Source organism: Mustelus asterias, chromosome 25 (genome assembly GCF_964213995.1).
Source record: "Mustelus asterias chromosome 25, sMusAst1.hap1.1, whole genome shotgun sequence".
Classification (NCBI taxonomy): Eukaryota; Metazoa; Chordata; class Chondrichthyes; order Carcharhiniformes; family Triakidae; genus Mustelus; species Mustelus asterias.
Genome location: NC_135825.1, coordinates 46,180,798 through 46,208,609, shown reverse-complemented (window position 1 = coordinate 46,208,609; position 27,812 = coordinate 46,180,798). Strand labels below are relative to the sequence as shown.

Below are 27,812 nucleotides of genomic sequence, written 5' to 3'. Positions count from 1 at the left end.
CTTCCTTGTCGTGGCCGGTTGCTGTACTTCTCCCTCACACACATGCATCTGCTGCCAACAGTTACTTACCTATCAACACTTTGGTTCTCATCCAATCAGAGTCTGATTTCACTTGCTGCTGATAGGCTGAATCAATAGCAAATGCAGGGAATAATCAGCCTCTGATTGGATGCCGTGCTAATCATCTGGTGATGATCACTCCAGCTGAGCTAACTCCGTGTTCCAGTACAGGGTCCAGCAGTACGACAGGGCAGCTGGCAGCAGGGACAGCTGGCAGCAGGGACAGCTGTTGTTGGGGATCTGTGCCTAGACATGGTGTGTTTCATTGTAAATCTGCCCCTGCTTCATCATGAGGTCTGAAGTGGGAATATTTGCTGATGATCACATCATGTTCAGCTCCATTTGTAACTCCTCACGGAATAAAATAGTCTATGCCTGCATCCGGTTTGGGCTAATAGGTGGTCAGTAGCAGTCATGCCTTGCAAATGCCAGGCGTCAACCAACTCCATCAAGAGAGAGGTAACCAGCCCCCTTTTACGTATTGCATGTCAAATGTCCAACTGTTAACATTCTCCAGGTTGTTATTGACTTGAAATTTAACTATACCAGCCACATAAATACTTTGGCTGGAACAGCAGGTCAGAGGCTGGTATTCTGCCAGGATTCACTCACATACTACCATCTACAAGGCAAAGTCAGGAACATGATGGAATGCTCTCCAGTTGCCCAGATATAAGGAATAGGAGCATGAGTGGGCCAATTTGCCCACCAATCCTATTTCAACATTCGATTAGATCATAGTTGTGATTGTGGCCTTAATTTTCCTGCCTGTACCCCATAATCTTTAACTCTTTTGAGAATTAAAAATCTATCCCTCTCAGCCCTCAATATATTCAATGTTCCAGCCTCCATTGTTCTCTGCAGGAGAAAATTACAAAGACTAAGAACTGTTGGAGAGAAGACATTCTTCCTTCTCTACGTCTTAAATGGGACACTCTTCAGTTTTAAATGATGGCCCCAAGTTCTAGATTCCTCCACAAAAGGAACCTCCCCCCCTGCCCCCCCAAGATCTATCCTGTCAAGTCTCCTCAGAATCTTATATTTCAATAAAATCACCTCTTCTGAGCTCCAATGAGTATAGGCACAACCTGCTCAACCTTTTTTATAAGACAAACCCTTCATTCCGGAGATAAATTTAGTGAATCTTCTCTGATATGCTTCCAATGTAAATATATCCCCTTCTTAAGTAAGGAGACCAAAACGGTTTTTCTGCTACAGTCCCATCAATGCCCTGTAGAGCTGTAGTATAACTTCCATACTTATACACTCCATCCCCCTTCCAATAAAGGCTAACATTCCATTTGCCTTCTTAATCAGTTGCTGTACGTACATGCTAACTTTTTCATGATTCATGTACAAGGACACCAAGATGCCTCTGAACATCAGCATTCTGCAGTATCTCTCCATTTTAATATTCTGTTTTTCTATTCCTGCCAAAGTGGACATGTTCATATTTTCAAAAATTATACTCCATCTGTCATTTTTTTTCCTCACTCACTTTACCTATATCACTTTGTGTGGTCTTGTATCCTTCACACATCTAGCTTTCCTACCTATCTTTGTATCATGAGCAAATGTAGCTATAATGTAGTTTGTCCCTTGATCCAAGTTATTAATACAATTTGTAATTAATTAAAGCCACAGTACTGTTCCCTGTGGCACGCCAATAGTTTCCTGTTATTTAGCCAATCCACTGTCCGTGCTAATATATCATCCCAACCCATGAGCTCTCACCTTGTGCAGTAACCTTTTATGTAGTGACCTTCTCAAATGCCTTTTGCAAATCTGAAAACATGACATCTACTGGTTTTTCTGCTTGTTACATTCCCAAAGAACTTTAATAAATTTGATAATCATAATTTCCCTTTCACAAAACCATGTTGACTCAGCCTGATTATTATTTGCTAAATCTCCTTTTTCTACCTCCTTAATAATGGCTAAGCACAGCTCCAACAACGTTCAAGAAGTTTGACATCATTCACTCCTTCACTGTCATTGGATCAAAATCCTGGAATTCTCTCCCTTAACAGCATAGTGCATGTACCTGCCCCACACATTCTGAAGCAGTTCAAGAAGGGAATAACCATCTTCTGAAGGGCAATTATGAATGGCGGCCTTACCACATCCCATTAATTTATTTTTGATAGATTCTCTTACGACTGCTTGTTTTTCTATGGTGACCACATTAAATTGGAATCAAATTCCATCTGACTGCAATCTGTAATCAATCAAAAAATTGGTGGTGTGGTAAATGGCAGGGAGGGAACCCTTGGATTACAGGATTGTATAAACGGGCTGGTCAGATGGGTAGAACAATGACTAATAGAATTTAGCCCTGAAAAGCATGAGTCCTCCCTTGGAGGACAAGAGGGGGGATTTAATAGTGGAAAACGAGGAAATGGCTGAGACTTTAAATAGGTTTTTGTGTCGGTCTTCACGGTGGAAGACACAAATAGTTTACCAAATGTTAACGATCAAGTGTTGGTAGGAGGAGAGGTACTCAATACAATTATTGTTACTAGAGAGGCAGTGCTTGGTAGACTAACGGGACTGAAGGTGGACAAGTCCCCGGGCCCGGATGGAATGCATCCCAGGGTACTGAAAGAAATGTCAGAGGTAATAGCGGATGCGTTGGTGGTTATTTATCAAAATTCACTGGACTCTGGAGTAGTGCCGGCTGATTGGAAAACGGCTACTGTTACGCCGCTGTTTAAAAAAGGAAGTAGACAAAAGGCGGGTAACTACAGGCCGGTTAGTTTAACGTCTGTAGTTGGGAAGATGCTGGAATCCATCATTAAAGAAGAAATAGCAGGCCATCTGGATAAGAATGGTTCGATCAAGCAGACGCAGCATGGATTCATGAGAGGAAAGTCGTGTTTGACGAACTTACTGGATTTTTATGAAGATGTGACTAGTGCAGTTGACGGAGGGGAACCGGTAGATGTGGTGCTTTTGGATTTCCAAAAGGCATTCGATAAGGTACCTCACAAAAGGTTGCTGCAGAAGATTGGGGCACACGGAGTTGGGGGTAGGGTGTTAGCGTGGATTGGGGATTGGCTATCCAACAGGAAGCAGAGAGTTGGAATAAATGGGTGCTTTTCTGGTTGGCAGATGGTGACTAGTGGAGTGCCGCAGGGATCGGTACTGGGGCCTCAACTGTTTACTATTTACATAGATGATCTGGAGGAGGGGACTGAGTGTAGGGTAACAAAGTTTGCTGACGACACAAAGATAAGTGGGAAAGTGAATTGCGTGGAGGAAGCGGAAGGTTGCAGAGAGATTTGAATAGGCTGAGTGAATGGGCGAGGATCTGGCAGATGGAGTATAACGTTGGCAAATGCGAGGTTCTTCACTTTGGAAGAAATAATAGCAAATTGGATTATTATTTAAATGGAAAAAAATTACAACATGCTACTGTGCAAAGGGACCTGGGGGTCCTTGTGCATGAGTCGCAAAAACTCAGTCTGCAAGTACAACAGGTGATCAAGAAGGCAAATGGGATGTTGGCATTTATCGCGAGGGGGATAGAGTATAAAAGCAGAGAAGTCTTGCTGCATCTGTACAAGGCATTGGTGAGGCCGCAGCTGGAATACTGTAGAAGTGGAGAGATTCTTTCCACTTAGAAAGGAAACCAGAACTAGAGGGCACAGCCTCAAAATAAAGGGGGGTCAGTTTAGGACAGAGTTGAGGAAGAACTTCTTCTCTCAGAGGGTAGTGAATCTCTGGAATTCTCTGCCCACTGAAGTGGTGGAGGCTACCTCGTTGAATATGTTTAAATCACGGATAGATGGATTTCTGATCGGTAGGGGAATTAAGGGTTAGGGGGAGCAGGCGGGTAAGTGGAACTGATTCACTTCAGATCAGCCATGATCTTATTGAATGGTGGGGCAGGCTCGAGGGGCTAGATGGCCTACTCCTGCTCCTATTTCTTATGTTCTTATGTTAAATGGGAGGACGAACAAGGCAAGGGAATACACAATGAATGGCAGGACGCCCAGGGAGTACAGAGGACTAGAGGGACCTTATGGTGCATGGCCAAAGATCCCTGAAGGCAGCAGGAAAGATAGATAAGGTTAAGAAGGCACATGGGAGACTTGCCTTTATTAGCCAAGTCATTGAATATAACAGCAAGGAGGTTATGAAGGAGCTATATAAAATGCTCATTAAGCCACAGCTGGAGTATTGTGTGCAGTTATAATCTTCATACTATAGAAAGGGTATGATTGCACTAGAGAGGGTGTAGAGGAAATACACCAGGATGCTTCATTTCAGCTATGAAGAGGGGCTGGTTAGGCTAGGGTTGTTTTCCTTAGAGCAGTGAAGGCTTGTGGGGAAGGGGCCTGATTGAGGTGTATAAGATTATGAGGGACATAGATAGGGTTGATAGGAAAAAACTTTTCCCATTAGTAGAGGGATCAATAACCAGAGGGCATAGATTTAAGGTAACGGCAGGAGATTTAGAGGGGATTTGAGGAAAAACCTTTATACCTAGAGGGTGGTAGGAATCCAGAACTCATTGTCTGAAAGGATGGTAGAGACAGGAACCCTCACAGCATTTAAGAAGTATTTAGATGAGCAGTTAAAATGCCATAGCATACAAAGCTACAGACCAAGTGCTGAAAAATTGGATTAGAATAGTTAAGTGCTTGATGGCAGACACGATGGGCTGAATGGCCTTTTTCTGTGCTGTAAAACTCTGAGATGCACAACAATAAAGAGGATTGTTTGCATGCAATAGAATGGAGGTTTACAAAACAAATGTAAAACATCAATGCAAGAAAGTGATTCTGCATTTATCAGATTTAAAATATTCTCCTGTTGTGAAATGAAATGCAAAATGGTTTGAGATGTAATTAGATTCTGCTGCATAATATATTTTCCGAAATGTATGTAATATACATGCAATCTGCTCTAATGAAATGAACCATTTCATTAGCCTTAACCATTTCATTTGTAGGTTCTGGAGAATAAGGTTGCACTATTGATTTTTTTTACAGGTGTGTCCAACTTGCAGATAGATAGGCATCACTGCCAATTCCAATTCTCTTTCCACACCTAGTCATGCGCTAAGGCAGACTGTTTCCAAGCTAGTAATTCCCAAAACAGGTCACTAGTTTGTCACCAGGGGTTTGTAGCTTGAGGGTTGCCACTCCACATCGAGCATGGCTGACCAGGTGTCTCTCCTGCTCTTACCGCTAGCCATTGGTGTATTTGGAAGGATTTACAGGTTGACACTCACCCTGTTTGACCGTGTTATGAACACACATTCCTTGGCCATCAGGTCCTGGGGTGGGACTCGAATTTGGAGCTTCTGGCTCAGAGGCAGGATCGCTACTGACTGCGCCATAAAACCTCCGGATAGGTATCATGCAGGATATATATTTAACTGTTTTAGATAATCAAATTTTGATTGTTGTCGCATTTCAATCTTGAATAATTAAAATTTGTTGTGACTGGCTTTCCTCTTTTTACAGCATCTATCAAGGAATTTAAAAATAAAATCTGAACAGTAAACGGTACATGAATGAAACACTGGACAGGGTCAGAGGCCAACATGGCTGCACACAGTCACTTAGCGCTCTCGGATGGATACTGCCTTGCAGAGCCACCCCAGCTTTATGGTATGTATAAATCCTTCACAGTTTGGCTCAATATTTATAATTGGAAGGTAAAAATGTCAGGTTTAGTAAGGGATATGTAAATTTCAGTTGTAATGCAATTCTTCTAAACATTTTGGGTGAAATTCTGACATGGGAATTCTTTGAGTGCTGTGCAGACACGAAGGCCGGGATTTTCAGGCTCTGCCGTGGCAGGGCCCCGACGGGGCTGCAGCGGCTCAGCCAAAATTCCATTGAATTTCAGTGGGACCGGAAGATCCCAGCAATGGACAGGCAGAAAAATCCAGCCCTAAGTCCCTTAAACAGTTGAGAGAAGGTTTGGTACATACCAAAGTGTGACACTAGGCCTAATAACAAGAAGCATCCTTTACTTCCACCTGAAGCAGGAGTTAAAACCTTTACATATGCAAATTCAGCTTCAGGACTCTGGGTTTGCCTGAGGTAGCCATCTTCATTGTCATAGAAAACATAGAAAAGAGGAGCAGGAGTAGGCCATTCGGCCCTTCGAACCTGCTCTGCCGTTCGTTATGGCTGAACATCTAACTCAGTAACCAGCTCTTGCTTTCCACACACCCCCCCCCTCCCCCCATACCCTTTGATTCTTTTTGCCCTCAGGGTTATATCTAACTCTTTCTTGAAAACATGGAATGCTTTGGCGTCAACTACTCTCATCACAAGTTGAACATCCTCCTCTCTGGAGATTGCCTGTCAACCAAGAGGGTAAATAACTCACCTGAATGTGGAGCCAGTAGGTGTGGGAGTGCTTCTCTCCACTTCACATTTAACTACTCTTCCAATTGGTGCTGCTCCTGATCCCAAACATATGTGAAACATTAATGCAAGAAAGCGATTCTGCACTGATTATTATCAGGTTTAAAATATTCTCCTGTTGTGAAATGAAATGCAAAATGGTTTGAGATGTAATTACCCACGAGACTGCATCCCCAACCCCCAACCACAATATCAGCCTGTGGTGAACCATCGTTGGTTCCCACTAGATAGTACTGAGCCAGGGTCTGGCCAGTACTACAAGTATGTATATATGTTGCTGTTGGGGTTAGGGATGGGTTGTTCTACTTGTTGCTGTTGGGGTTAGGGTTGGGCTGTTACACCTTGTATTATAGTTATTGTGGTACACCCAGTCGGGCTCCGCCTCCTGGGAGAGGTATAAAGGTCACTGCTCTGTCTGGGACACCTCAGTCTGGGATCGTGTATATAATTAGTAGCTTCATTGTAACAGCAAATAAAAGCCTTTATTTCCTGAGCATCTCAAGCCTCGTGTGTGATAACGCACATCAATTTTATTTGCTGTTAAGTAAACTCTCGTTGGAAGAAAAAAAAACGATACAGAAAGTATGGAGCAGATATTGAAACCTGAACGTCTTACACTGGATCCATGTGCGGCGGGCGCCTCTAACACCTTCGACCACTGGTTGAAATGTTTTGAGGACTACCTGGCAGCCTCCGCAGCGGTCCCCACAGACGGTGACAGACTCTGGGTCCTCCATGCGAGGGTAAGCGACACCGTCTACCTCGCGATCCGTGCGGCCACCGACTACACAAAGGCCTCGAGCTTCTTAAGAAGCGTTACATTAAACCGCCCAACGAAATGCATGCTCGATACCTCTTAGCCACTCGGCGACGGCAGTCCGGCGAAACGACGGAAGAATACGTGAACGAGCTCCTACAGCTAGCCAGGGGCTGTAACTGCAAAGCATTGTCGGCAGATCAGAATATGAACGATCTCGCTCGAGATGCGTTTGTGGCGGGAATCGGATCATCTTACATCCGACTCAGACTACTGGAGAAAGGTAATCTTGACCTCACTAAGGCAATAGAACAAGCGGATATGTTGGAGACGGCCTCCAAAAGCCTAGTATTGTATCCTGAAGACCACGTGGAGACAACGTGGCAGGAGCAGTCGCTGATCCCTCCTCGTCCCTCGGGTTCGAAAAGCTGCGTGATGGCGTGCCCACACTCGGGCCAGATGACGGCAGCAGCTCCGGGCGGCCTGCGGTATTACTTCTGTGGGGGAGCGAAGCATACTCAGCAACGGTGTCCCGCTAAAGCTGTGTTGTGCTCCGCCTGCGGTAAGAAGGGGCACTATTCGAAAGTGTGCCGATCGAAACCTGCTTCTCGGAACAGCAGTGCGGCCAGCGATTCCTCAGCGCCCGGTTCTTCGTCGTCGGCATCGTCAAGGGTTTCGTCCACGTGCGAGGCCAGGACGACGCCATTACGCTCGGAGATGTGTGACCACCAGGGGTCACTGAGTTTGGCGCCATCAACCACGTGCGACCTATGGGAGCGGCCATGTTGGTGGGCACAGACAGCGAACAACCAGCAGGGGTCATCCTCGTCAATCTCAGCTGCCTGCAGTGGCGCTCATGAACCAACGGTGGCGTCGATCATCCTGGACCAGGCCAAGCCTCATAGACTTGACAAGTCTATGATGGACATTCAGGTAAACGACCACTTGATTTATTGTCTGTTTGACAGTGGGAGCACTGAGAGTTTTATCCACCCAGACGCTGTGAAGCGGTGTGGACTCCGGATTCAACTTGTCAAACAGACAATTTCTATGGCATCGAGGTCCCGGTCTGTCACCGTGCTAGGGAGTTGCGTGGTAACTTTAACGGTGCAAGGCACGGTTTACGAGCGTTTCAAGCTCCTGGTGTTGCCGCACCTTTGCGCGCCAATACTTCTCGGACTAAACTTCATGGTCCACTTGAGGAGTGTAACCCTACAGTACGGTGGGCCACTCCCGTCGCTTTCAGTGGGAGAACAGCAGCCTCCAAATTGCCCAACGCGCCCCGCCTGTAGCCTCTCGACGTTGAAGATTACCACACCCTCCCTGTTCCAGAACCTTGTAAGAAGTCTCACAACACCAGGTTAAAGTCCAACAGGTTTATTTGGTAGCAAATACCATAAGCTTTCGGAGCAGAGCTCCTTCATCAGATGGAGTGGATATCTGTTCTCAAACAGGGCACAGACACAGAAATCAAATTACAGAATACTGATTAGAATGCAAATCTCTACAGCCAGCCAGGTCTTAAATGTACAGACAATGTGGGTGGAGGGAGCATTCAACACAGGTTAAAGAGATGTGTATTGTCTCCAGACAGAACAGCTTAGCTGGCTGTAGAGGTTTGCATTCTAATCAGTATTCTGTAATTTGATTTCTGTGTCTGTGCCCTGTTTGAGAACAGATATCCACTCCATCTGACGAAGGAGCTCTGCTCCGAAGCTTATGGTATTTGCTACCAAATAAACCTGTTGGACTTTAACCTGGTGTTGTGAGACTTCTTACTGTGCTTACCCCAGTCCAACGCCGGCATCTCCACATCCAGAATCTTGTGCCAGGCTGCAAGCCCATTGCGACTAAGAGTAGGCGTTACAGCGCTGAGGATCGGATCTTCATTCGATCTGAAGTTCAGCGGCTCCTCAAGGAAAGGATCATACAACCTAGCGCTAGCCCGTGGAGAGCGCAGGTCGTGGTGGTCAAGAGTGGGAACAAACCCCGGATGGTCATTGACTATAGTCAGACCATTAATAGATACACGCAGCTGGATGCATATCCCCTCCCGCGCATATCTGATATGGTCAATCAGATTGCGCAGTACCGGGTGTTCTCCACCATAGACCTCAAGTCTGCCTACCACCAACTCCCCATTCGCCCAGAGGACCGACAATACACGGCTTTTGAGGCGGATGGTCGCTTGTATCACTTTCTCAAGGTTCCCTTTGGTGTCACCAATGGGGTCTCGGTCTTCCAGCGTGCTATGGACCGAATGGTGGACCAGAACGGGCTGCGGGCTACCTTCCCGTACCTGGATAACGTCACCATCTGCGGCCATGACCAGCAGGACCACGACACAAATCTCCTGAATTTCCTATGCACTGCATCTCGCCTGAACCTGACCTACAACAGGGAGAAGTGTGTATTTCGTACGCGCCGTTTAGCCATCCTCGGATGCGTGGTGGAAAATGGGGTCATTGGCCCTGATCCAGACCGTATGCGTCCCCTCTTTGAACTTCCCCTGCCCACTCGTGCAAAAGCACTGAGAAGATGCTTAGGCTTCTTCTCTTATTATGCACAGTGGGTTCCCAATTACGCGGACAAAGCCCGTCCGCTCATTAAGTCCACTTCTTTTCCCCTAATACCAGAGGCTCGATTGGCCTTTGATAAACTAAAAGCCGACATCGCGAAAGCTACGATGCACGCTGTTGATGAGTCCATCCCCTTTCAGGTGGAGAGTGATGCATCTGATTTCGCCCTGGCCGCCACACTTAACCAGGCGGGCAGGCCCGTCGCCTTTTTTTCCCGCACCCTCCAAGGCCCCGAAATTCGGCATTCAGTGGTGGAAAAGGAGGCCCAGGCCTTTGTGGAGGCCGTCAGGCACTGGCGCCATTACTTGGCGGGAAAACGGTTCACCCTGATCACGGACCAGCGGTCCGTGGTGTTCATGTTTAATAACACGCTGAGGGGCAAGATCAAGAACGACAAGATCTTGCGGTGGAGAATTGAACTCTCCACCTATAACTATGACATCATGTATCGTCCAGGGAAACTCAATGAGCCCTCGGATGCCCTGTCGCGTGGAACATGCGCCAGTATACAGGAGGACCGTTTGCAGGCTCTCCATAATGACCTATGCCATCCTGGGGTCACTCGGCTCTACTACTTTATAAAAGCCCACAATCTGCCCTACTCGGTGGAGGATGTCAGGTCCATAACAAGAAGCTGTCGGGTATGCGCGGAATGCAAACTGCACTTTTACCGACCTGACCGGGCACAACTAGTCAAGGCCACTCGTCCCTTCGAAAGACTGAGTGTCGACTTTAAGGGCCCCCTTCCCTCAACAGATCGGAATGTGTACTTCCTCAACATCATTGATGAGTACTCGAGATTCCCTTTTGTTATTCCCTGCTCTGATACATCCGCTGCCATGGTTATCAAGGCATTCCGTGATCTTTTCACCCTGTTCGGGTACGCCAGCTACATTCACAGCGACAGGGGCTCGTCGTTCATGAGCGATGACTTGAGGCAATACCTGCTCTCATACGGGATTGCCTCTAGTAGAACCACGAGCTACAACCCTAGGGGTAATGGACAGGTGGAACGTGAGAATGCTACAGTCTGGAAGGCTCTCTTACTGGCGTTGAAGTCAAAAAGCCTTCCAGTCTCCCGTTGGCAAGAGGTGTTCCCTGATGCGCTCCACTCCATACGCTCACTCCTGTGTACGGCAACCAATGCTACTCCCCATGAGAGGCTGTTTTCATTCCCTGGGACCTCATTACCGTCTTGGTTGACGTACTCAGGACCTGTCCTCCTGCGGCGACATGTTAGGGCCCGCAAGTCCGACCCATCGGTCGAACAGGTCCATCTCCTCCACGCCAACCCTCAGTATGCCTATGTGGCATACCCTGACGGGCGAGAGGACACGGTCTCGATCTGAGACCTGGCGCCAGCAGGGGACGTAGAAACCCCTGTCGCTCCCATACCCCCTGTTACAAACCCCATAACTATTGTTTCCCCTCCAGACACGGCGCGGGCAGCATCGGGACCATTACTTAACCTTTTACTCCCGTGTACAGCTTGCCTGAGTCCAGAGGATGGTCGCCACTTCAGGGCGTGTCGGAACTACTCAATGGATTACCATCACCTCGGGGTCAACCGGCCCGTGAGACTGTGGAGGAACAGTCGGACATCGCCTTGGGGAGAACGCCACCACGAGTGCCTACTCCGGTGTCATCGCCGGTATTGAGGAGGTCACAACGACGGTGCGGTCCCCCTGACCGTCTGAACTTATAGACTGATGACAAATTATTCTGTTTTTTTGTACCCCGCCGGCCTTTGTCTTCAAAGGAGGGGTGAATGTGGTGAACCATCGTTGGTTCCCACTAGATAGTACTGAGCCAGGGTCTGGCCAGTACTACAAGTATGTATATATGTTGCTGTTGGGGTTAGGGATGGGTTGTTCTACTTGTTGCTGTTGGGGTTAGGGTTGGGCTGTTACACCTTGTATTATAGTTATTGTGGTACATCCCAGTCGGGCTCCGCCTCCTGGGAGATGTATAAAAGTCACTGCTCTGTCTGGGACCCCTCAGTCTGGGATCGTGTATATAATTAGTAGCTTTGTTGTAACAGCAAATAAAAGCCTTTATTTCCTGAGCATCTCAAGCCTCGTGTGTGATAACGCGCATCACAGCCCAAGCTCCCAAGTTGACTGCTACCTTTGAGCAATACAGCTCTAGAGATCAGTCTTCATTCTGAATCCTGCACTTCCAGGCACTCCGATTTCAACCTCCGACAGCCACAAAAACACCATCTCCCTTCCTAATTATGACTCTTTGAACCTGCAACTTCGGTACCCCGATCTAATCCTGATCTCTAGCCCAGCCTGATCTGTGGCCCCATATCTCCTTCCCACATTGTTGGACCCCCTCCATTTCAACTCAACCCTATTTTACTCGAGGGCCTCATTTTTCTGACCATTGTTCTATCCTGTGCTGGTCGGATGTTGTGCCACACTGACTCCATTGCAATGAAGCCCACGATACGACATCAGCAATAACTCAGACTTTGCAATTTGGGTGTATTGATCATTTCTGATATTCCACACCTGCCTGCATTTTTGGTCTATAACTAATAAAGTTGCCAAAAAAAACTATAGGGGGGTATTCTCCGAGCCCACTAGCCCCCAACAGGAATTTAGTTGTCCCAAAGAATTGGGCATTGACATAAAAACGCGTTTGGCACCAGTCACCAAACCTGACAAGATGCACCCGCCACATTGGCCCCGATCAGGTTCCCGACACAGTGGGCAGGAATCCAATAATTATTCAAAAGGCCTGTTTCAAATGTAACTAGCGGGCTTGAACCCCGAATCAAATCCCTCCTGCCATTCACCCCCTCCTCCATGGGATCTGCACTAGACGGGTTTTGGTGGTGGACCTGGTGCTGTGGATCTCAAGGTGGGGGGAGGGGGGCGGTCAAGGAAGTAAGTACTGTGGCCTGTGCTGCTGCCAGACTGCAGAGGGAGTGTCCCCCAAGTGGCCTGAGGGTTGGGTGGGTTTGGGTTCGGGGCAAGGGATTGACCTCAGCACTGTCCCCCAGGATAAGATTCTAGTGGCAAGACTGCCCCTTCCAGCCCTGGGAAACATGAAGATCACTCTTGCCATGGTGATTTCACGGTGATCAAAATCTTCATTCTGGACTGTGAAAACTTTAAAGTCAGCTGGTTACTTTAATATCCATGCCCCTTTTACACCTGGCAGGTTTTCAAATCCCAGCAATACTCCATTCAGCAAATGGAGCTTCTCTCTAAGAAGCTGCAGGTGTGAGAAGACACCTTTCAAGTCCTCTGATTGACAGAAGTCAGCCACTTTCACTGTGTAGTCGGGGTGGGAATTCCCTTCTCCACAGCTGCTCATTTAGCCCCATTATTTTAACACATCACATATTTCAAGTCTCTGAACCTCCACAGAAAGCTCAAAGCCTTTGAAATCCCTTCAAACCCTTTGAAAGTATTTGTTTCCATTAAGTTTCAGTTCAGTCCGTTTAACTCACCTTTGATTGACAGCTTAATGGTTTTTAGACAGCATGTAGTCAGCATGGGTCCTGAGGGAGGATCATGATGGGGGAGTTATGAGGGGAGTGCCTCTTTTGTGGTGAGGGGTGGGATACAGGCCTCTGGCAGTGGGGGAGGAGGGATCAGGTCACCCTCATGCCTGCATGGTGTGGGGGGGGGGTAACTATTATTTCCATGTTGGGAGGAGGATACCCCTCTGTGATGGGGTCATTGGTGGTACTTCCCTGGTCAGTTGGTGGGATGGGGGTCACCATTTCTGTTGTTGGGTGGGATGGGGGGTACTGTCTGTCAGAACGGGGACGCCCTGATCTCTGAACAGCCAGGCTGAGGGGATATTCCCTGTAATGCATAAATTTGCATCACTCACATGGGAGAATCCTTCCTCACAGCAATTGCCAATGCCAGCGGGAAACATTTCAGTTTTCCCACTGGTGCGAGCACTGAGAGGCGATTTGGGAGAATTGCAGCCTACATCTTTTTTATCTATCTTCTCATTGTTTAAAAGAAAATGAAAATCGTTTTTGGTGAATGTTCTGTCAGTCACATGATACATATCTCTCGCTGCATGAAGAATATGGTGGTAGGTATTCTCAAACTGGGTTTGTAAATTGAATTATTTTAGGCCGCTTCAGGATTAAAAGTCAACCACATGGTGTAGATTGGAATTATGTGTAGATCAGAACTGGGTGGAATGACAAACTCTTCTCCCTTAAGGATATCAATGAAATAAAAATTTTCAAAACCAAATTTTTTCAAGACTCATTTCTAAATGACAAATTTATTGAACTCAGTTTCAGAACTTGTCGTGGTGGGCTTTATCTCACAGAGACTGGGATGCAAGTCTATTTGGCATTTTCCAAAACACGAAAGGAATGCTTAGCAAGCATAGAAGATTGGCTAATTAGCAGGGTACAGAGAGTCAGGATAAATGGATTAATTTCAGGTTGGCAACTGTAACTAGTGGGTGCCGTGGGGAGCATGCTTGGACCTCAACCATTTACAATCTGGATTAATGACTTGAATGATGGGGCCAATAGTATTGTAGCCAAATTTGCAGATGATACAAAGATAGGGAGGAAAGCATGTTTGAGGAGGATGGAAAGGACTTGATTTCCATTTTAGAGATGGATAGCTTGAGTTGGCAAAAGGTGGCACAATTTCTGTTCCATAGTGGTGGGTACACAATATTGTCAGGTCCACCACCCCTAAAAACAGATTGGAGGTGGCTAGAGAAGCTACTGCGTGCTGAGACAGACTGGTTAAAACGATTCTCTGAGACTTTGTCTGGCAAAGATCAGAGAAAGTTACAGCACAGCAACAGACCCCTTGGCCCTCCAAGCCTGCATCGACCATGCTGCCTGACTTAACTAAAACCCCCTACCCTTCCGGGGGCCTTATCCCACTATTCCCATCCTATTCATGTATTTGTCAAGACGCCCCTTAAAAGTCACTATCGTATCCGCCTCCACTACCTCCCCCGACATCGAGTTCCAGGCACCCACCACCCTCTGTGTAAAAACAAAACTTGCCTTGTACATCTCCTTTAAACCTTGCCCCTTGCACCTTAAACCTATGCCCCCTAGTAATTGACTCTTCAACCCTGGGGAAAAGGTTTCTGACTATTCACTCTGTCCATGCCCCTCATAATCTTGTAGACTTCTATCAGGTCACTCCTCAACCTCCGTCGTTCCAGTGAGAACAAACCAAGTTTCTCCAACCTCTCCTCATAGCTAATGCCCTCCATACCAGACAACACCTTGGTAAATCTTTTCAGTACCCTCTCCAAAGCCTCCACACCCTTCTGGTAATGTGGTGACCAGAATTGAACACTATATTCCAAGTGCAGCCTAACTAAGGTTCTATAAAGCTGCAACATGACTTGCCAATTTTTAAACTCAATGCCCCAGCTGATGAAGGTAAGCATGCCATATGCCTTCTTGACTACCTTCTCCACCTGCGTTGCCACTTTCAGTGACCTGTGTACCGGTACACCCAGATCTCTCTGCCTATCAATACTCTTAAGGATTCTGCCATTTACTGTATATTTCCTATCTGTATTAGACCTTCCAAAATGCATTACCTCATATTTGTCTAGATTAAACTCCATCTGCCATCTCTCCACCCAAGTCTCCAACCGATCTATATCCTGCTGTTTCTCTGATGATCCCCATCGCTATCCACAATTCCACCAACCTTTGTGTCGTCCGCGAACTTACTAATCAAACCAGTTACATTTTCTTCCAAATCATTTATATATATTACAAACAGTAAAGGTCCCAGCACTGATCCCTGAGGAACGCCACTTGTCACAGCTCTCCATTCAGAAACGCACCCTTCCACTGCTACCCTCTGTCTTCAATGATGAGCCGGTTCTGTACCCACCTTGCCAACTCACCTCTGATCCCGTGCAACTTCACCTTCTGCACTAGTCTGCCATGAGGGCCTTACTGAAGTCCTTATGGACAACTTCCACTGCCGTACCCTCATCAATCATCTTCGTCACTTCCTCGAAAAACTCAATTGAGTTAGTGAGACACAACCTCCCATTCACAAAACCATGTTGCCTCTCGCTAATACATCCACTTATTTCCAAGTGGGAGTAAATCCTGTCTCGAAAAATCCTCTCCAATAATTTCCCTGTCATTGATGTAAGGCTCAGGGGCCTGTAATTACCTGGATTATCCTTGCTACCCTTAGGAACAACACTGGCTATTCTCCAATCCTCTGGGACCTGTAGCCAGTGAGGATACAAAGATTTCTCTCAAGGCCCCAGCAATTTCCTCCCTTGCCTCTCTCAGTATTCTGGGGTTTATCCCATCAGGCCCTGGGGACTTGTCTACCTTAATGTTTCTCAAGAACCTCAATACCTCCTCCTTTTTGATCTCACCATGACTCAAACTATCTACACACCCTTCCCCAGATCCATCATCCACCAAGTCCTTTTCTTTGGTGAATACTGATGCAAATTACTCATTTAATACCTCGCCCATTTCCTCTGGCTCCACGCATAGATTCCCTCCCTTGTCCTTGAGTGGGCCAACCGTCTCCCTGGCTACCCTCTTGCCCTTTGTATATGTATAAAAAGCCTTGGGATTTTCCTTAATCCTGCTGGCCAATGACTTTTCGTGACTCCTTTTAGCCCTCCTTACTCCGTGCCTAAGCTTCTTTCTACTTTCCTTGGATTCCACACTTGCTTTGTGTGTTCCCAGCCTTGACAAATGCTTCCTTTTTTTCTTTGACTCGGCTCACAATATCTCTTGTTCCCAAAACTTGCCTTACTTATCCTTCATCCTTACAGGAATGTGCCAGTCTTGAATTCCTATCAACTTACACTTGAAAGCTTTCCACATGCCAGATGTTGATTTACCCTCAAACATCTGTCCCCAATCTACATTCTTCAGTTCCTGCCTAATAGTGTTGTAATTAGCCTTCCCCCAATTTAGCATCTTCATTTGAGGACAACACTTATCTTTATCCATTAGTACCTTGAAGCTTACTGAATTGTGGTATTCCCGAACTGCTCCCCTACTGAAATGTCGACCAGCTGGCCAGGGTCATTCCCCAATACCAGGCCCAGCCCTTTCCTAGTTGGACTATCTACATACTGTTTCAAGAAGCCCTCCTGGATGCTCCTTACAAACTCTAGCCCATCCACGGCCCTAGCACTAAGTGAGTCCCAGTCAGTATAGGGGAAGTTAAAATCTCCCACCACAACAACTCTGTTACTTTTACACCTTGCCAAAATCTGCCTAAATATCTGTTCCTCTATCTCCTGCTGGCTGTTGGGCGGCCTATAGTAAATCCCGAACATTGTGATGACATCCTTCCTATTCCTGAGCTCTACCCATATTGCCTCACTGTATGAGCCCTCTGAGGTGTCCTCCCGCAGTACAACTGTGATATTCTCCTTAGCCAGCAGAGCAATTCCTCCACCCCTTTTACATCCCCCTCTATCCCACCTGGAACATCTTCCAATCCTGTCCTTCCCTTAACCAAGCCTCTGTAATGGCAACAACATCATAGTTCCAAGTACTAATCCATCTGCCTTACCTGTTATACTTCTTGCATTGAAACAAATGCACTTCAGACCACCAGACCCTCTTTGATCAGCAACTACACCCTGCCTGCTCTTTCTCTGAGTCTTACTGGCCCTACTCTCTGATTCCCTTCAGTTAATTCACCTTTGCTTTGGTTCCCACCTCCCTGGCTAAACTAGTTTAAATCCTCCTAGTGTGACACTACCACTTACCCCTCACATCTTCCTATGCCCATCCGTGCCAACCCATGTCCCACCCACCCCCAATAGCCCCTCATACTTATCTATGCCCTGATTAAACCCATAGCCTTTTCCCCAGTGCTAACATTGTGCCAACTCATCCAATTTCTCTTTTTAACCCTCATTCCAACTTAATGTCAATTCATGTCCCCAACCATCACTCTTTGCCCTTGCACCTTCCATTCCAACTCATCTAGTTTCCACCATGCAAGCCTAAGGAAGCATATTGAGATGAAATGAAATAAAGTTCCAAGTATCTATTGCACACTTCACTATATGAAAAGACACTCTTATTCATGAAAGTTCATTCAATACATTTAAATCCCCTCAAGTACATAATCTCATATAAAAATCAAACATTTGTATTCATAACCCTACAACATAGACAGCTAATCCTTTAATAGCCTCTTGAAGCTGTCAATCAAACTCTGAATTTACAGACCCCCACTGTGATAATGACAAGCTGTTGAAGCAGTCAAACTCTATTAATCTATAAGGACATCGGGCTATGTCAACAAATATCTACTGAAACTGCTAGAACATATATTTTCCATGATAAGACCATAAGACCACAAGACATAGGAGCAGAATTAGGCCACTTGGCCCATCGAATCTGCTCCGCCATTCAATCATGGCTGATATTTTTCTCATCCCCATTCTCCTGTCTTTTCCCCATAACCCCTGATCCCCTTATTAATCAATCTCTGCCTCAAACACACTCAATGACCAGGCCTCCACAGCCTTCTGCGGCAAAGAGTTCCATAGATTCACCACTCTCTGGCTGAAGAAATTCCTCCTCATCTCTGTTTTAAAGGATCTTCCCTTTAGCCTGAGGTTGTGCCCTCTGGTGCTAGTTTTTCCTACTAGTGGAAACATCCTCTCCACATCCACTCTATCCAGGTCTTGCAATATCCTGTAAGTTTCAATAAGACGCCCCCTCATCCTTCTAAACTCCAACGAGTACAGACCCAGCGTCCTCAACCGTTCCTCATACAAGCTCTTCATTCCAGGGATCATTCTTGTGAACCTCCACTGGACCCTTTCCAAGGCCAGCACATCCTTTCTTAGTTATGCGGCCCACTGCTCACACTACTCCAAATGGGGTCTGACCAGAGCCTTATACAGCCTCAGAGGTACATCCCTATCCTTGTATTCTAGCCCTCTCGACATGAATGCTAACATTGCATTTGCCTTCCTTACTGCTGACTGAACCGGCACATTAACCTTAACAGAATCTTGAACAATGACTCCCAAGTCCCTTTGTGTATCTGATTTCCTAAGCATTTTCCCATTTAGAAAATAGTCTATGCCTCCATTCCTCCTTCCAAAGTGCATAACCTCACACTTTTCCACATTATAATCCATTTGCTACTTCTTTGCCCACTCTCCTAACCTGTCCAAGTCCTTCTGCAGCCCCCTTGCTTCCTCAATACTACCTGTCCCTCTACATATCTTTGTATCATCTGCAAACTTAGCAACAGTGCCTTCAGTTCCTTCCTCCAAATGATCACAGGTATAGGTAGACAGTCATTTTCAAAATGTCAAGGACAGGGATTTAAATAACTTGGCAGCTTACAGTTCTACTTACCGTAGCTGCCCTTTATGAGCAGTTACATCTACACAATTAAGTAATGGAATGCACACTGTGGATTGAGGTCATTCTGGAGCAAAAATTAGATCTGCTTGTCCCTTGCACTGATTTAAATGACCTGGTCAATTGATTATTCACACCAATGCACTTCATACCCCACTCTCTTTCCTCTACTGGCAAAAATTGGATCTGCTGGAAATTAAGGCAGGACTTCTGGATCTGAGTCTCATTTCTATTTCTGGAGTTTCCATGAAGCCATGTGGGTATGAGATTGTTCATATTGGGAAGAATAGAACAGCAGAATATAAAACTCATCTCCAAATTCTGTGGCTTGGGGCTCAGCTCCTCCCTCTGCGACTGAGTCCTAGATTTCCTAACCCACAGACGGCAATCAGTAAGGATAGGCAACAACACCTCCTCCATGATCATCCTCAACACCAATGCCCCACAAGTCTGTGTCGTCAGCCCCTTACTATACTCATTCTACACCTATGACTGTGCGGCCAAATTCCCCTCGAACTCGATTTTCAAATTTGCTGATGACACTGCCGTAGTGGGTCGGATCTCAAACAATTATGAGATGGAAAGAGATAGAGAATCTGGTGAACTGGTGCAACAACAATAATCTTTCCCTCAATGACAACAAAACAAAAGAAATAGTCATCAGGAAGGGTAGTGGAGGAAATGCCCCTGTCTACATGGATAAAGTGGAAATGGTCAAGAGCTTCAGGTTTCTAGGTCTCCAGATCACCAACAACCTGTCCTAGTCCCTTCATGCTGACGCTTTAATTAAGAGAGCCCACCAACGCCTCTACTTTCGCAGGAGGCTAAGGAAATTTGGAATGTCCGCTATGACTCTCACGAACTTTTACAGATGCACCGTAGACAGCATTCTTTCTGGTTGTATCACAGCTTGGTATGGCTCCTGCTCTGCCCAAGACTACAAGAAACTACAAAGGGTTGTGAACGAAGCTCAGTCCATCACGCAAACCAGCCTCCCATCCATGGACTCTGTCTACACTTCTCGCTGCCTCGGAAAAGCAGGCAGCATAATCAAGGACCCCATGCACTCTGGACATACCCTCTTCCACCTTCTTCCATCGGCAAAGAGATACAAAAGTCTGAGAACAGCTTCTTCCCTGTTGCCATCAGACTTTTGAATGGACCTATCTCGTATTAAGGTGATCTTTCTCTGCACCCTAGCTATGACTGTAACACTACATTCTGCACCCTCTCCTTTCCTTCTCTATGTACGGTATGCTTTCTCTGTATGGCGCACAAGAAACAATACTTTTCACAGTGTACAAATACATTTGACAAATCAAATCAAAAATGAAGAAACACTGCAGAATGCTACAGTACAGAGGGATGTGACTGTACAGAGGGATGTGACTGTACAGAGGGATGTGACTGTTCTAGTACATGAACCAAAAATGTTAGTATGCTGTTAGAAATTAATTTTATACTCCATGCCCCTTTATTGAAAGGGGCATGGAATATAAAAGGGATGTCTTGCTACGACTGCCAGGACATTGGTGAGACCACACCTAGAGGACTGTCTACAGTTGTGGTCTTCTTACTGAAGGAGGGATATACTTGCATTGGAGGCAGTTCAGAGGAGGTTCATGGGTTGATTCCTGGTATGAAGTTTCTGTCTTATGAGGAAAGATTGAGCAGTTTGGACCAATATATATTTGAGTTTAGAGGAATGAGAGGTGATCTTATTGAAATATACAAAATTCTGAGGTGGATTGACAGGGTAGATGCTGAAAAAAGAGCTCATGGAATTGTTTCTCTTAGAAGCTCATTAAGCTTTAGAATTCTTTAGCCTAGAGACCAGTGGAGTTTGGGTTATGGAATATATACAAGACTGAGTTAGACAAGAGTTTTGGTCTATGCCTGATCCTATTTCTTACATTTTGTTTGTTTTTATGAAATAGTTACTGATCTTTCACTGCTTTTTTTTCTGTTGGATCTAACTACAAGCCCATTAAACTTAGAAGGGGAGGTCAGTCTCACAAAACCTTGCAACATTAACCTCCCTACTGTTGCGTCATGGGTGAGCATTGCCTTAATTTTCTGCCATCATAAAATTAGTGCAATACAAAATTTTGATACCCAATGACAATAATAAAATTAACTAAAGTACAAGTTTACTTATGTGGATTTTTTTTACTTAAGATTTTTAGTGAATACTGTAGTTTTTGTTTTACACAGAGTACTTTCACTTTTCAATCAGTAAGCCCTAATTCCAGATTCATCAGGTTCCAATTGCACTGTATTCCTGCAGTTTGTGAAAAGTGAATAATTGTTGCCAGAAACTTGCAAAAGTGGAACCCTTGCATTTATCAACTCCCTGACTGATGTAAGCAAAAACCTTCAATTGCACTTTAAACACAATTAAGAACTCACATGATTGGTAGAAATCTTGCTTGTCACTAATGCAGCCAGAATATCTGTAATTGTGCAATTTTACACAATTTGTGTTTCTAAACACAGCATCAAGTCTCAATAATTATATAATTCAGTTATCCCACAATAGCTATTTTAACAGCTATCTATGCAACTACTTTACCAATTTGCAATAACAATCACAGAATCACAGAAACCCTACAGTACAGAAAGAGGCCATTCGGCCCATCGAGTCTGCACCAACCACAATCCCACCCAGGCCCTACCCCCATACACTTACATATTTACCCACTAATTCCTCTTACCTACACATCTCAGGACACTCAGGGCAATTTTTAGCATGGCCAATCAACCTAACCCGCACATCTTTGGACTGTGGGAGGAAACCGGAGCACCCGGAGGAAACCCACACAGACACAAGGAGAATGTGCAAACTCCACACAGACAGTGACCCAAGCCAGGAATCGAACCCAGGTCCCTGGAGCTGTGAAGCAGCAGTGCTAACCACTGTGCTACCGTGCCGCCCATGTCAAAAGACATGTCAGAAGACTCCAAATCTGCTGTCACTAAAGTATCTTGTTAAATATTTGATCAAGTATTTTGTTTCTGTATCAGTTATATGATCATATTGGGGCCAGTATTTCTGGTTATCTTATTTGGCTGTACAGCAGCAGATTACAAATGCATTGTACTTGTCCAGGCTGAATGCCCAGAAGGAAAACACAGTTCAGACCAATATTCTTATTTCTCCATTTTAGTGTTTTTCCTTCTGTGTGGCAGCAATATTAGTGTCCTGGCAGGATCCTGTGTCAGCAAAAAAAGGAATGGAAGTGCATTGCAGCTATGGGTCTAAGAGATCAGCAACTGCTATCATTGTTGGACAACAGAAGGCCTGAGGCCTGAAGATTTGCTGAGCCACCAGAGGCTTTTATTTCTAGACCTATTTATCTTTCTGCCAGGCTCCTTTTATACTCAGTCAGGCTCCTCTTAGACTCTCCATTCTAGAGTGAGATCTTGGTATAAAACATCTCCAGCTTCTTGTGTTGAGTTTGCATCTGTACACTCCATGTAAGTTGGTGAGGAACCAGTATTGGGAGGCAAGAAATGTGTGTGCATGATACACCTGTGCTTATTGTCGGTACAGGCTAATTGTTCTCTCCTGGGGAAGACTTGGGTCTCTGAGGGCAATGTAGAAATGTTGTAACTAGGCCTCACAACTTTCTTAAATAAAGACAGAAAATGCTGGAAATATTCAGCAGGTCTGGCAGCATCCATGGAGAGAAAAACAAAGGTAACGTTTCAGGTCTATGACCTCATCAAAACTTCCAATTCTTTCTCCCTGATCCTTGCATGCAAATAAGGTCATTGCACAGGGCAAAAGCGAGGAAAGTTGATTTTCATTTTTTGACAGCATGTTTCTATGTGAATTATGAGTTTTTCCCTGGAGAATATTGCGTGTGGTCAAGAAGAAGTAGTTTTCATATTTTATCAAAGAAGTATTTCTTGGCATTCAGTTCATGAATCGTTATACATCTAACAATGACATGCAATATTAAATAGTCTGGAAATACTGCAGCATTGGAACCATTCCGTTAAATAATAAATTGCTGCAAAAGGCAGATCTTATTCATGGTCAGGTTATGCTGAATAACACAATTTGAAATCCATTTATTTAAATGAGTATCACCAAAACTAATTTTCAAAAATATTACTGATCACTCAAACTAACTTGGCAGTTGTGGGAACCAGTAGAAAATATCAGAGGAATACCAAAGTGTACAAAATACTGAGAGAAACAGATGGTACTAGAATGGAGATTAGGAAATTGATAGATAGGGATTGAGTAAGGGAGAAAGTAATGGAGTTTAAATCAGGGTTAATATGCAAGTATGTGAATGCACAAAGTGTGGTAAATAAGACTGGTGAGTTACAGGCGCAGATTGCCATGTGGAATTACAATGTTGTGGCATAACAGAGACCTGGCTCAAAAAAGGGCAGGAATGAGTGGTAAGGACTGGATACAAGATGTTCAGCAAAGATATGAAAGGACAAAAAGTGGGAGGAGTGAAGATATTAATTAAGGAGAGCATTGAGGTGCTGGTGAAAGAGGATGTTCCAAAGGGATCCTCTATTTGGCTCGAGCTAAGGATTAAAAAAGCTGCAATTTCATTGCCCTGTGTTGTTTATAGTCCACCAACTTGTAAAAAGGATGTACAGGAACAAACCTACAATGAAACTAAAAAGACGTGCAAAAATTATAGTAGTTATTTCATAGAAATTTCATAGAAACCCTACAGTACAGAAAGAGGCCATTTGGCCCATCGAGTCTGCACCAACCACAATCCCACCCAGGCCCTACCCCCATATCCCTACATATTTACCCACTAATCCCTCTAATCTACGCATCCCAGGACACTAAGGGGCAATTTTTTTTTAGCATGGCTAATCAACCTAACCCACACATCTTTGAACAGTTATAATGGAGTCTTTAATTATCCTAATATATATATAGAGTCATAGAGATTTATAGCATGGAAACAGGCCCTTTGGCCCAACTTGTCCATGCCATCCTTTTTTTTAAACCCCTAAACTAATCCCAATCGCCCGCATTTGGCTCATATCCCTCTATACCCATTTTACCCATGTAACTGTCTAAATGCTTTTTAAAAGACAAAATTGTACCCACCTCTACTACTACCTCTGGCAGCTTGTTCCAGACATTCACCACCCACTGTGTGAAAAAAATGCCTCTAGAGATAGTGGTAGTGTAAAGGGCAGAGAAGGGTAAGTGTTCCTAAAGTATGTTCAGGAGAATTTTTTGCAGCAATATTTGTCCGGTCCAATGAGAAATGAGGCACAGCTAGACCTGGTTCTTGGAAATGTCAAATGTCAGTGGAACATTTCAGGGACAATGTTCATTATATTGTAAGATTTGAGCCGACGATGAAAAAGGAAAATGAACAGTTTAAAGTGTATTTATTAGTATCACAAGTAGGCTTACATTAACACAGCAATGAAGTTACTGTGAAAATCCCCAAGTCACCACATTCTGGTGACTGTTCGGGTATACAGAGGGAGAATTTAGCATGGCCAATGCATCTAACCAGCACTTCTTTCGGACTGTGGGAGGAAACCGAAGCACCCGGAGGAAACCCATGCAAACACGGGGTGAATGTGCAGACTCCCCACAAAGACCCAAACTGGAAATCGAACCCGGGTCCCTGGTGCTGTGAAACAGCAATGCTCACTACCGTGCCAACATGCTGCCTCAATTCCAATTATTCCAGAGTAAGAATAATCAATTGAGGGAAAGCCAACTTCAATGGAGTAAGAACAGATCCTTCAAAGAAGAGATGGTTCTTGCACAGTCGAGGTATATTCACTCAAAAAGGAAAGATAGGGCAAACAAATCCAGAGTTCTCTTGATGACAAAGGAGATAACAAAGAAAAAGTGTGTTTATGACAGGATGTAAGGTAGAAAATACAATTGAGAACCAGGCTGAATATAGAAGGTTCAGAGAGGAGATGTAAAAGCAAATAAGAGAAACAAAGGAGGACTATGAAAAAATATTGGCAGATAACATAAAGGAAATCCCAAAGTCTTCAAGAGGCATATAGATAGGAAAATTTACACATGGAGGCAGGGGCATGGCTGAGATATTACATGAATATTTTACCAAGGAAGAAGATGCTACCCAAGCCATGCTGAAAATGGAGGAAATCCAATCATTTAACAGGTTTACAATCAACAAGGAGGAGGTATTGGATAGATTGTCTTTACTTAAAATTGACAAAGCACCGGGGTCAGATGTGATGCACCCAGGGATACTGAAGAAGTGAGAGTGGAAATTGTGGAGGCATTATCCATAATTTTTCAGTCATCCTTAGACTCTGGATAATGCTGGAGTTTTGCGAAGAGGTGACAGAGGGTTGATGAGCGCAATGCTGTTGATGAACTTTACATGGACTGCCAAAAGGCACAGACTTGTGAGAAATATTATAGCTCATGGGATGAAAGGCATAGTAGAAACATAGATATAAAATTGGCTGAGAGGAAACAGAAAATAGTGGTTAATGCATGTTTCTCAGGCTGAATGAAGGTTTCTAGTGGAGTTTCCCAGGGGTTTGTATTGAGACCCTTGCTTTTCATTCAATATATATCAATGATCTAGAACTTGGTGTACAAGGAACAATTTCAAAACTTATGAATAATAGAAAACTCAAAACATTGTAAACTGTGAGAAGAACCTCAAAAGGACATAGAAAGGTTTGTGGAATGGGCAAGTAGATGGCAGATGAAGTTCAATGTGGCACAATATGTGGGGAAACATTTCAGTAGAAGAACATGGAGAACAATATAAAAAGTATCCAACTCAAAAGGGGTTGCATGAGCAAAGAAACCTCAGTGTATATGTGCTTAAGTCATTAAAGATGACCGGACAGGTTGAGGGAACAGTTAATAAAGCATGCTTTGTTCTTGAACTCCATGTCATGGAGTTCAGGAACAGAGGTAATGTTTAATTTGTATAAAAAACCAATCAAACTTCAGCTGAAGTATTGTATACAGTTCTTGTGTCATATTTTGGGAAGAATGTGAAGGCTTTGGAGAGAGTGCATAAGAGGTTCACAAGAATGGTTCCAGGGATTAGAAACTTCAGTTATGAAGATAGTTTGGAGAAGTTGGGACTCTTTTCTTTGGAGAAAAGAAGACTTGGATGAGTATTAAAAGTCATGAGGAGCTTGGACAGGGTAGACACAGAGAAACTATTCCCAAAGATGTGCGGGTTAGGTTGATTGGCCAGGTTAAAAATTGCCCCTTAGAATCCTGAGATGCGTAGGTTAGAGGGATTAACGGGTAAATATGTGGGGGTAGGGCCTGGGTGGGATTGTGGTCGGTGCAGACTCGATGGGCCAAATGGCCTCCTTCTGCACTGTAGGGTTTCTATGATTTCTATTCATGAAAGGATTGAGAATGAGAGAGCACAGATGTAAAATAATTGGCAAAAGAAGGAAAAGTGATATGAGGAGGGAAACAGCTTTCACACAATGAGCAGTTAAGGTCTGGCATGCACTGCCTGAGTGTGGTGGAGACAGGTTCAATCAAGGCATTCAAGAGGGAATTGGAGATTATTGGAAAAGGAACAATATCCAGGGTTATGAGAAGGCAAAGAGAATGGCACTGGATAAATTCAGAGAGACAATTCTGTGAATTCCCTTTTTAATGATTTAATTTGAAGTGTTTAATCATTTTTGTCAAAATTCCTTGAAATTATTTCAGGGTATCACCCTTCCAAGTGCTGTTTTCTTTTAAATCCAGTAGTATTTTGGCAGGCTGCTATACTACAAATTGAATCTGCTTTGAAAAGCAGAGCAAGATGCTCTTTGTGTTTATGTGGTAGCAGTGCCATTCCCAAAGACAACTACACAATTATTGGCTTTAAAAACAATCAGCTGAGTGGGTTCTTCAGATTCTAACCAAACAGCTGTTACTGTGAAAGGTTTGTGAATAGCTTTCCCCAAACCCACAGCATGCTTCCATGACATAAGGAGCCCAGACTCATGGGTGGACTGTGGATTGTCATTTTTATCCTATAACTCAGAAGAAAGCCCACCCAACTCAAAAGCTTGTGAACTTTTGATTCAAGTTATATAGGCATTATTGTAATATAACCTATATTACAGCAGTTGTGTTTGAAACCATCATTCTAAATAATAATATATTAATTTTGGAAACAGTTTTTTATTTATTCTGCTAACAGCTTTCACTAGTATTCTACTCATTCATTAGATTATGATCTAGAATTTACTGTTTGTAATACAAGAGAATGATTGCTTATCATGTTTGCCTATGATTTTAGCAGACATATTAATCCATTTAAAATAAATGAGTGTTAAACCAGAAAATTCATGTAAATATGTTAATTGTTCATTTTCTAATATCTGGTAATTTATGGTTTTTTAATCTGGTTCTGTATAATCCCACACTGACTTAGTTAAGAACAGTGACTTGCTGTGTTCCGATTTAACATTTTTATGTTTTAGTGAATTTTTTGGTGAACATATAACCAATTCTTTTCTGCTTTAAACACTGGCTAACTTACTGTGTATTTCAAGAATTTTTATAAGGCCAGAAATTTCTGTTGGTGATAATAGAATTTTCACATAAGACCCCTGAGTGCACTACTTAAGGGGACTATGATATTTAAGATAATTGGGACAAGGCCTTCCGTGAAAACAACAGAGCAAGGTACAAAACTGATGAG

General features: G+C 44.3%; 1 protein-coding gene across 4 annotated transcripts in view; it reads left to right on the top strand.

The window, feature by feature from the left end:
- Positions 1–27,812, top strand: part of LOC144479150 (bile acid receptor-like) — a 199,419-nt gene that overhangs the window by 84,741 nt on the left and 86,866 nt on the right. For all 4 annotated transcript variants that reach the window (XM_078197701.1, XM_078197700.1, XM_078197702.1 and 1 more), the window contains exon 2: positions 5,535–5,681. In XM_078197701.1, coding sequence (XP_078053827.1) covers positions 5,585–5,681 — 97 coding nt within the window. In that variant the 5' untranslated portion in view covers positions 5,535–5,584. The remainder of the gene's footprint in view (positions 1–5,534; positions 5,682–27,812) is intronic.